General features: G+C 42.1%; 1 protein-coding gene across 1 annotated transcript; it reads left to right on the forward strand.

Moving 5' to 3' along the window:
* Positions 1-5737: 5737 nt before the first annotated feature.
* On the forward strand, positions 5738-8554 carry LOC131632039 (uncharacterized). The gene is made up of 3 exons (XM_058902805.1): positions 5738-6636; positions 7183-8227; positions 8483-8554. Exons 1-3 carry the CDS (start codon positions 5738-5740, stop codon positions 8552-8554), a joined length of 2016 nt encoding a protein of 671 aa, XP_058758788.1.
* Positions 8555-11622: the final 3068 nt, after the last annotated feature.

Genomic DNA, 11622 nt, shown 5'->3' on the forward strand with positions numbered 1-11622 from the left:
TGTACCGATTATATTGAATCCATCTGGTCTAGGAACAAGATCCCAAACATCATTCCTTGTAAACTGATTTAGTTCTTCTTGCATAGCAATTATCCAGTCTGGATCTTCTAGAGCATGATCAACAGAAGTTGGCTCGATCAAAGATACAAGACCTAATTGACAGTCTGCATTGTTTCTAAGGAATGCTCTTGTTCTGATTGGATCATCCTTCTTTCCGAGAATGACAGCTTCTGAATGACCAGAGATGAGTCTGGATGATCTTCTGACAGATGGTTCTTCAGAAATACTTAGATCCTCCAGAGAAGCTGATACTTGATCTTCAGATTCTTTGCTTCTGAGAAGCTCTGCTTCTGATGCGTTGCTTCTTGGCTCAACAACTTCTGATATGTCAATATCACAACCTGCAAAATTATCAACTTGCTTTGGTTTTTCAGAACCAAGCTTATCATCAAACCTGATATTGATTGATTCTTCTACAACCAATGTTTCAGTATTGTATACTCTGTAGCCTTTTGAGCGTTCAGAATATCCAAGAAGGAAACACTTTTGAGCTTTGGAATTAAACTTACCAAGATGATCTTTAGTGTTTAGAATAAAGCACACACATCCAAAAGGATGGAAATATGAAATGTTGGGCTTTTTATTCTTCCACAATTCATAGGGAGTCTTATTAAGAATAGGTCTGATAGAGATTCTATTCTGAATATAACATGCAGTGTTTATTGCTTCTGCCCAGAAATGCTTAGCCATATTGGTTTCATTGATCATGGTTCTGGCCATTTCTTGAAGAGTCCTATTCTTTCGTTCTACAACCCCATTCTTATGATTCAGATCAAAATGAGTAGAGAAGTGAATCCTATGTAATGCCGAGCACCTAAACCATTTGTTACCCCGTTCTTTGTTTACCCACCAAACCAAAGCCACGTTACATCCCTAAGACCTCATAAAGTGTGTGTAATCTCTGTGTGTAGTGATTTGAGGATTTATTCAAAGTTGAAAGTAATATGCATGCCTTGATATTATGAGTGTAGACACTTTAACCCGGAGAGATTTTGTGAGAGTGTGAAAAGCTTGCAGGTGAAAAGCGTGTTCGAAAGTGGGAATGCCATTGATAGTCTGAAAAAGGAAACCTTACACTCGATTGCTAAGTGTAGGAATCGTGCGAAAAACCTGGTTGTGTTGTGGAGAAAAGAGTCTCGTCGGTGACCTTTGTTTTGACTCGATACATCACTTGAGGACAAGCAATGAGATAAGTGTGGGGTTGTGATCGGTCACCATTTCTAGTAAGTTTCCGCACCTTTTTCCGACCAAAAGTCATAATCTTGGTAATACTAAGTGGCATTGTTATAGGTTTTATTATAAGTTTCTTAATTTGTCGGTTGTTTGAGTTTTGCATGCTAGTGTGTTTTAAGTTTTATAAAAGTGCCATTTTATGCGTTGGTTGTTAGTTTGTTGTTGGCCAGGTTGACCCAGGAATGAGATAGGAACTTAGGACACTTCGGGGCGAAAAAAGAAGCTGAAAGAACCAAAGATGAAGGTTCACACGGGCACCCGTGTGCATGCACACGGGCCGTGTCAAAAGATGGCTGGAAAGATGTTTTTGAGAAGCAAAACAGAGGTTTCACACGGGCACCCGTGTTCCTGCACACGGCCCGTGTGGAAAGATGCGTGGAAAGGAAATTTTTGAGAGCTGACCAGAGGAACAACACGGGCACCCGTGTTCCTGCACACGGACCGTGTTGTTAGGCGCGGGCAGATGTTCAAGTTTTGTAATTTTGAAAGCATGGATCTCATTAAGGGTATTTCGGACCTTTCGGATGCGGAGGAAGTGAGCCAACACTACTAAAACCTAACGGGAAGAAGTGTGAAGGCAGCTTGGATCATTGAGGATAGAGAATTACAGAGAAAGAACAGTCAAGGGTTTTGGAAGAGATCTTCAAGAGCACTCGCGATTGGAGATCATATCGACCGATAATTTCTTGTAATGACTTCATTTACTCTTGTTATTTTCTTAAACACTATGAGTAGCTAAACTATTTTATGCTAGGGTGATGTCCCTAAATCTTTTCATGTAATGACTTGTTAAAACCGTTGTGATGAATTTGATGTTTTTATAATTTGAGTTTATGATTCAAAGATTTTCATGCTTCATCATATTGGAAAATATTTTGTTGATCTATGATTAGGGTTAGGCGTGACACACCACTCTAATGCGTTTTGAATCAAAACATTACCGGTAAATCGCTTAGGAATAAGGATTTCACCATAGTGATCATTCATTCTAGATTACGATGCATAATGCCTTAATACTAAAATCAATTATTGAGGAATTGAAATTGACTTTTAAGTATTAATAAGTTCTCCACTAAGGAATTAGGGAAAACTATTTTATGGAATTGATACTCAATTGTAGTCACATCTTTTCATGAACAACGGTGTTCTCAAGTAGTTACATAAGATTTATACATCAACCTTAGCATGCCTTCTCATTTGTGAACCAAATCATCATTTACTTATCGTTTTTAATTATAAACAGTTAGTAGTTTTATCAAGCAAATCAAAAACCAACAATAGCTTTTTGTTCAGTTGAAATTTAGTCCTGGCTTATATTTTATCCGCAGTCCTTGTGATCGATACTTGGATTCAACTCCATTTTAATAACTACATCGGTAACAAAAGTAGTACACTTGCTATTTTCCGATCAAGTTTTTGGCGCCGTTGCCGGGGACTGCCAAACTATAAGCCGAACTTTAAGTCAATTGAAATTTTGTTGCTCTGCGACCAAAATTTTATTTTTATCTGTTAATTTTAATTTCGTTGCAGTCTTGTATCTGTTCTAACTGTTGTCTAACTGTTTATGCGAGGTCAGACCTCAGCTAAATTTTCCTTTGACACAGAACCAGAAAGAGCTCTGCACGAGAGACGCCGCAAGGCAAGAATTGAAAGACTGGCAGCACCAAGTGCAAGTCTTAGTGTTCCACATCAGGAAAGCGACGACGAAGTGTCTGTGCATTCGGAGCACAGTGACTCTGACTTTGACAGGGAGGTAGTTCAGGAACCAGTTAACATGGCTGGAAATCAACCTCCTGCAGAAAGATTGTTAGGGGACTATGGAGGGGCAAATGCTCACCCCAACCGGATGACTATTGTTAATCAACCTGTGAATGTGGCACATTTTCAATTGCATCCATCCACCATTCGCCAGTTAGAGAGCAAGCCGTTCTCCGGAAGAATAAACGAGGATGCAAATAAGCATCTTCAGAGATTTCTCACTACGACAACTTCGTTGAAGATCGAAGGTCATTCAGAGGAAGCCAAGAGACTTGTTATGTTCCCGTTTACACTTACTGATGACGCAGAGGAGTGGTTTTACTCACTTCCGGCTGCAAGTATCACAACATGGCAAGAGATGGAAACGGCATTCCTCAATGAATATTTTCCTGCGTCGGTGTTCATCCGAAAAAGATACGACATTGTAAATTTCAAACAAAAAGAGGGGGAATCATTGGGGGATGCATACAAGAGGTTCAAAAGGTGTTTGACTGCATGTCCTACTCATAACATGGACGCTACCGAGCAAATGCAGAATTTTGTGAATGGGTTGCGACTTAAGACAAAGCAGCTTATTGATACCGCTGCTGGTGGTTCAACAAATTTTGCTACAGCCACAGTTATGAAAAGGATCATAGAGGCAATAGCTGCTAATGAGCATCTTGAGTTGTATGATCGTACCATGAGCCAACCGGAGGGCAAAATTGATTTGAAGTTGCCAGAACAGGTTGTAAAGATGGAGGATCAGATTGCTGCAGAGGTAGAGAGAAGGTTAAAAAAGATGAATATTGGAACTCAGACAGTAGCACAGGTGGAACCAGTTAAAGCGGTTCTTTGTGAAATATGTGGTGGACCGCACTTTGCTATGCATTGTGTAGCAACTCAAGAACAGGTTGAGCAGATTCATATGTTGAGGCAAAACAATCCTTATGCCAACACATATAATCCGGGGTGGAAAAATCATCCGAATTTCTCATGGAAAGACCAGCAAGGAAACGTCCAGAAGCCGGTTCAAGGACAACAACCATATCAGCCTCAGACTCAACAATACCAACCACAGGGACAACAATATCGTCCCCAATAACAACCATACCAGCAACCTCAACAACAATACCAACCACAGGGTCCAAGAAAGGCGGATTGGGAAATTGCCATTGAAAAGATGGCCGCTCAAAGCTCCCAATTCCAAGAAGAGACACGTAGCAATTTAAGGAACACCGGAGCCTCAATCAAGAACCTTGAAGTACAAATGAGTCAAATTGCTCAACACCTTGCAATTCCGCAAGCACCAGGAGCCCTCCCAAGCGCAACTGTTACTAATCCTAAAGACAATCAAAAAATCAATGTCGTCACTACACGGAGAGGGAAACCACGTGAAGTGGTGGAAAAGGATTCGGAGAGTGAGGATCAATTGCTTGAGGTGGAGCTGGACATAAGAGAGAATGAGCAAGTGGAAGAAGTGGTAACACCAGCACCAGTTACGAAAGAAAAAGTATTAACACCAACACCAGAAGTCAAGCTGCCTTACCCTCAAAGAAACAAGAAAAAGGGGCAGCAAGAAAAGAATTTTGAGAAGTTCCTGGAATTATTCAAAAAGCTGGAGCTGAACATTCCGTTGTTGGAAGCACTTGAGCAAATGCCCACCTATGCCAAATTCATGAAGGACATCATCGCTAAAAAGCGAACCATTGCAGACCACCCCATTATTCTAACAGAAACTTGTAGTGCTATTTTGCAGGGCATGAAGATACCAGTGAAAAAGAAGGATAGAGGAGCAGTTACTATCCCTTGCACTATTGGAGATAGATCTTTCAAGAGAGCTTTAATTGATCTGGGGGCAAGTATCAGTCTCATGCCTCTATCCATCTACAAAAAGTTGGGAATTGGTGCAATCCAAGACACTCGGATGACTCTCCAATTTGCAGATCATTCGGTCAAGCGACCTTACGGAGTAGTCCAAGACGTCCTTGTGAAAGTGGATAAGTTTGTGTTTCCGGTAGATTTTGTAATTCTTGAAATGCCAGAAGACGAAGAGATGCCGATAATCTTGGGACGACCATTCTTGGAAACGGGGAGAGTCATGATAGATATGGATGGGGGCACTCTGACTTTGAAGGTTTATGATGAAGAGTTAAAAATCAATGTTCATAATACCATGAAGCATAAAGAGGATATTGGCAGTAGTAGCAATATACAAGTGCTCCAACAAGTGGTAGAAAGTGATCATGTGGAGAGTGTATTGCAATTACCTCTCGAAAGAGTTTTGAGCATGTCAATTTTTGGAGAAAATGAAGAAGCCGGTGATAATGACTTGGAGGTGGTATCAATGTTGGAAACTCAACCTATCTTTAAAGGTTCTCGAACACATAGGTGGGAAGATCTAAGGCAACCAATAGCATTGGGTTGCAATGAAGAAAAGCCAAAAAGTTCAGAATTGAAACAGCTTCCGGAGAATCTTAAATATGTTTTCCTTGATTCTGAAGAAAAATGTCCCGCCATCATTAGCTCGAGCTTGAAAAATATACAAGAGGACAAGTTAATTGAAGTTCTGAAAAAGTTCAAGGGAGCTATGGGTTGGAAAATTGAAGACCTCAAGGGAATAAGTCCTACAATGTGCATGCACAAAATTCTCATGGAAGAAGATCACAAACCGGTGGTGCAACCTCAAAGGAGATTGAACCCAGTTATGAAGGAGGTGGTGAGAAAGGAAGTTGTGAAGCTGTTAGATGCAGGTCTTATTTATCCGATATCAGACAGTTCATGGGTGAGCCCTGTTCATGTGGTACCTAAAAAAGGAGGTACAACGGTGATAGCTAATGAAAAGAATGAGTTAATTCCTACCAGAACGGTCACTGGGTGGCGGGTGTGCATAGACTACAGAAGACTAAATCTGGCCACAAGAAAAGACCACTTTCCATTGCCATTCATTGACCAAATGCTAGAAAGATTGGCTGGGCATGACTATTATTGTTTTCTGGATGGGTACTCGGGATACAACCAAATTGCGGTTGCACCGGAGGATCAAGAGAAGACAGCCTTTACTTGCCCATACGGTATCTTCGCTTATAGAAGGATGCCGTTCGGGTTGTGTAATGCCCCAGCGACATTCCAAAGATGCATGACTTCTATTTTTGCTGATATGCTTGAAAAGCATATGGAAGTCTTCATGGATGACTTCTCGGTATTTGGTTCCTCCTTTGATAATTGTCTGGCTAACCTTTCACTTGTTTTGCAGCGATGTCAAGAAAGTAATCTGATCCTAAACTGGGAGAAGTGCCATTTCATGGTACGAGAAGGCATTGTGCTTGGTCACAAGATCTCCCACAGGGGAATCGAAGTTGATCAAGCTAAGGTGGAGGTTATCTCAAAATTACCACCACCTGTGAATGCGAAAGGTATTCGGAGTTTCCTAGGCCATGCGGGATTCTACCGTAGGTTCATAAGGGATTTTTCGAAGATAGCCAAACCGCTGACCACTTTGTTGGTTAAAGACAGGACTTTTGTATTCAATAAAGAGTGTGCCGATGCATTTGAGACACTGAAAAATAAACTAGTGTCGGCACCCATTGTGATTGCCCCTGATTGGTCTCTACCCTTTGAGATCATGTGCGATGCTAGCGACATTGCAGTGGGGGCTGTACTTGGACAGCGGAGAGAAAAATTGCTTCATGTTATTTATTATGCCAGTCATGTTTTGAACCCTGCACAGATCAATAATGCAACTACCGAGAAGGAGTTGCTAGCCGTTGTGTATGCCTTTGATAAATTCAGGCAATATCTGTTGGGTTCAAAAGTGATTGTTTACACTGACCATGCTGCTTTAAAATATCTCTTTGCCAAGCAGGATTCGAAACCCAGACTTCTGAGGTGGATTTTACTTCTCCAAGAGTTCGATGTAGAGATTCGCGACAAGAAAGGGTGTGAAAACACTGTTGCAGATCACCTTTCGCGAATGTCACCCATTGAGGAGACAGAAGAGCGGCGTCCAATAAAGGATGAGTTTGCTGATGAACACATCCTAGCTGTTATTGGAGTGCCTTGGTTTGCTGATTACGCAAACTACCTTGTTGGCGGTATAATACCTGACGATTTTGATTCTAACCGCAAGAAAAAGTTTGTTCATGATTGCAGGTTCTATCTATGGGACGACCCATACCTATACAAGAGAGGAGTAGATGGGCTGATAAGACGATGTGTGCCTGAGGAAGAGCAAAAGGATGTGTTGAGAGCATGTCATGACTCGGAATATGGAGGGCATTTTAGTGGGGATCGTACTGCCTCCAAAGTCTTGCAGTCAGGGTTGTACTGGCCATCATTGTTCAAAGATTCCCAAGAGATGGTAAAAGAATGTGATAAGTGTCAGCGTACTGGGAACATTTCAAAAAGAAATCAAATGCCCCAGAATTTCATGTTAGAGGTGGAGTTATTCGATGTTTGGGGAATTGACTTCATGGGTCCTTTTCCACCATCATTCGGGAAGAATTACATCTTAGTTGCAGTGGACTATGTCTCAAAATGGGTGGAGGCGGTAGCTTTACCAACTAATGATGCAAAGGTAGTAGTCAAGTTCTTGAGGGAGAACATATTTGCTAGGTTTGGAGTACCGAGAGCACTTATCAGTGATGAAGGAACGCACTTCCTAAATCACCTCATGGAGAAACTCCTGCAGAAATACAATGTGAAGCATCGGATAGCCACCCCTTATCACCCTCAAACAAGTGGTCAGGTAGAGGTGTCTAATAGACAGCTCAAACAAATTCTCGAGAAGACAGTGAGTTCGTCGAGAAAGGATTGGGCAACAAAGCTAGATGATGCGTTATGGGCTTACCGAACGGCGTTCAAAACACCCATCGGGATGTCACCATACCAACTTGTTTATGGAAAAGCATGTCACTTACCTTTAGAGCTTGAACACAAGGCATTTTGGGCAACTAAACTTTTGAACATGGACTTGTCTCTAGCAGGAAATTCTAGAATCTTACAGTTGCATGAATTAGAAGAGTTCCGGAATCGTGCGTACGAAAATGCCAAGGTTTACAAGGAACAGACCAAGAAGTGGCACGATAGGAGGATTCAGAAAAAAGAGTTTTGGGAAGGACAGCTGGTCCTTCTGTACAATTCCCGTTTGAAGCTTTTTCCGGGAAAATTGCAATCCAAATGGTCGGGACCATTTATGGTTCATAAGGTGTTCCCTTACGGTGCAGTTGAAATAAAAAATCAAGCTAATGGAGACATCTTTAAAGTTAATGGGCAGAGATTAAAGCCATATTTCCAAGGTCAACCAGTTGGACAGGTTGATGTCATTCGTCTTGCTTAGTAGGACGATGGACCGTCGAGCCATGCGACGTTAAACGAAGCGCTCCGTGGGAGGCAACCCACGTTTGTTTCCGTTAACTTTCATTTTCTTTGTTTTATTTCGTTTCTTTTGTAGGTGGTAGATTTTGGACCGGTAGACGCAACTCGAGTAAAAAGGCACGGAGAGTGTCCATTTTTGGTGCATTGAAAGCCATCAACACGGGCACCCGTGTGCAGTAACACGGCCCGTGTTGAAAACTGACTGAAAAGAAGAAATAAAAAATTTAAAAAAGTGGCTTCAGCACTTGCAACACGGGCACCCGTGTGCAGCAACACGGCCCGTGTTGCCCTCAGCACACCCCTAATTGTCAATCCAGCTTTTTCACACGGCCGCCCGTGTGCAGGGACACGGACCGTGTGAGCTGTGCGGGACAGAATTTTTCAAATTTTTTTAAAACCCCATGTGGGGCCCATCTCCATTATAACCAATCTTCTTCTTCTTTCCATTCATTCTCCCACTTTTCTTTCTCATCCTCCATTAAACCCTAGCCTCCACCTTCACTAAACTCATCCTACCACCATCAACCACCCATCAAAACACCATAGTGCTTTCACAAAAGTTGTTCTACTCTCCATCCTCTTCACTTCTATCGGTTCAGATTTTTGATTTCGTGCAATTTTATTTTTACGAATTTTTCCTTGTGTTATTTGTGTGTTTTTTGTTAACTTTTTCTTGCAGAGCCATTACAATGCCTCCCCGAAAGACAACCACACGCCGTAATGTTCGGGATGATTTTGCCGAACCCTCCCAACCGAGGCAGCGGGTCCGTCGCGCTCCCAGTCGTGCAACCGTTCGTAGAGGGGACCAAGAAGAGAATGCCCATGGCATTACGTTTGCACTTCCTGAACACAAAGCAAGGTATGATATTTTAGTGCAACGTAAATTGCTACCGACTAGATATATTTGTGATGATACTCTTACCAAGTTAGGCCTCAAAGATGAAGTCTACCGGATGTTTCACAACATCGGTATGTTGCCTTTTATGCTGTTTGAGGCACCGACTTATGAGGGCCTAACTTTGGAATTCCTGAGCACTGTAGATTTCAAATTGAGACACAAATGGAATGGCTCCGAAATGGAGTACTTTGGTGATCTAGAGTTTTATATGTTTGGGCATAAGCATGTGTTGTCTGTGGAAGAGGTAGGGGAGGCACTGAAATTACCGTCCTCTGGACCAGGCGCCCCCCCTGAAACTTTTCCTGCTTGTGAATTCTGGGAAGCCATTACAGGTGCAGCTGGGTACAATCCAAGCAAGGCTAAGGCCTCGGGGATTCATAACCCTTGTTTCCGTTATGCTCAGAAAGGTTTGGCTTTCACCTTGTTTGGGAGGGGGGATAGTACAGGGGTCTGTGCGAAAAGAGAGCTATTTTTGTTGCATAACATGCTTGAGGTAAGCCGGGTGAATGTCGCTGCTTTTGCTGCTAACCACCTGAAGAAAGTTGGTAATGCTTCTTGTGGAGAGATTTCAGTTGGGGGAATGATCTCTCAATTGGCTGAGCACCTGGATTATGGCCACTTGTTGAATGATGAGCCTTCTTTACCGGGTAAGAAAATTGATTTGCAAACTCTTGTAAATCAGAGGATGATTATAGTGAAGCCTGGGTATTTCTCACTAACTGTCCATGGACAGCATGTTTTGGCATTGCCTGCACCTGATTCTGTTTCTATTGCAAATCGTGCTAACTGGCTATATGTAGCTACAGGTGAGTTTATGGGTGAAAGCCCTCCACATGACCATAATTTTGCAGGTGATGACATGGAAGATGACCTCCCCGCCCAGGATCGCCCTGTCCCGCCCCCTAGACAGTTTTTCCAGCACACTGTTGGATCATCTTCCATGACTCAGGATCAATGGGGGTGGGTGCAAACGGAGATTGGCGCTCTCCGCACCGAGCAAACACGACAGGGTGTTGAGTTGTTCAGGCAAGGAGCTGTGGTGGATGATGTCCAGGAGATGATGCGACGCCTCATGTTGCAATTTCCTCAGGATCCTCCTCCTCCACCGCCTTACCAGTGAGATTGGTAATCTCCGTCACACTGGAATTAAAACATTGAGACAATGTTTAGTTCAAGTGTGGGGGAGGATCTATTTTGCTTTGCTTTCTGTTTTTTTTTTAATTCATAGTTTAGTTTGTTTAATTTGAATTTTTTTTTCTTTTGTCTTCCTGTTTTTATGTTTATTTCGAGTTTGCAGTGCTGCCATTGTGTTACCAGGTTGGATACAAGTCGGAGGGTGGCGAATGACTAGATAGTGGTTGAACAACACATCTCACACTTGATCTCTACAGGCACCACGGAAGTTGACACAATCAAAGAAAAGAAGGTTGGACGCAATGAGGAAAACACTGAACCAAGAGAGAGTATGGTGAACTTTGGAGGAAAGGAAATTGCAGAACACCTAGAGCACTTTGAAGCATGCAAGCTTAACCTACCCGGTGAGATGTCAGAGCAAAATTTATAACATCCATATGAGAGCTCAGTCAGGTATGACACTATTCACTTTGATTTTGCGTATTTTCTCATAACACAAGCACACTATGAAAGCACACACTGAGGCAAGTTTTTTCTCCGTAACCCCGAGCCTTTCTAACCATCCCGTATGCATGTTATCCATCGTTAACCCCCTTTGAGCCATAATAGTTGTTTTGTTCATTGTGTTAGTCTTTTTATCACCCGTTATCTCATTGTTCATGTCATCGCTCGGCATTCATGATTAATCACTTGTAAGACACTAAAAGGATCTAAGTGTGGGGTTGTGAACCATTGAAAAGGGGGGCAAGAAAAAAGAAAAAAAAGAATATCTTAAAAAAAAAAAAGAGAGAAAAGATGAATATGATCTTGTGAAAACCAACAAAAAGAGGTTTAAATTTCAAAGCAGAATAAGATATTTGCCCCGGTCCACTTTTAATCTGTAAAAGGTTCAAACCCCATTCTTATGATTCAGATCAAAATGAGTAGAGAAGTGAATCCTATGTAATGCCGAGCACCTAAACCATTTGTTACCCCGTTCTTTGTTTACCCACCAAACCAAAGCCACGTTACATCCCTAAGACCTCATAAAGTGTGTGTAATCTCTGTGTGTAGTGATTTGAGGATTTATTCAAAGTTGAAAGTAATATGCATGCCTTGATATTATGAGTGTAGACACTTTAACCCGGAGAGATTTTGTGAGAGTGTGAAAAGCTTGCAGGTGAAAAGCGTGTTCGAAAGTGGGA

The sequence above is a fragment of the Vicia villosa genome, unplaced genomic scaffold, assembly GCF_029867415.1.
Source record: "Vicia villosa cultivar HV-30 ecotype Madison, WI unplaced genomic scaffold, Vvil1.0 ctg.000894F_1_1, whole genome shotgun sequence".
Taxonomy (NCBI): domain Eukaryota; kingdom Viridiplantae; phylum Streptophyta; class Magnoliopsida; order Fabales; family Fabaceae; genus Vicia; species Vicia villosa.

Bases quoted from the DNA above. Each gene is read 5' to 3' on its own strand.
- LOC131632039 (XM_058902805.1), top strand. From the start codon at position 5,738: ATGAAGGAGGTGGTGAGAAAGGAAGTTGTGAAGCTGTTAGATGCAGGT. The intron at 6,637-7,182 runs GTCTCTACCCTT...TCATGATTGCAG, and splicing joins ATTGTGATTGCCCCTGATTG to GTTCTATCTATGGGACGACC. The intron at 8,228-8,482 runs GTTCATAAGGTG...TTTCTTTTGTAG, and splicing joins AATGGTCGGGACCATTTATG to GTGGTAGATTTTGGACCGGT.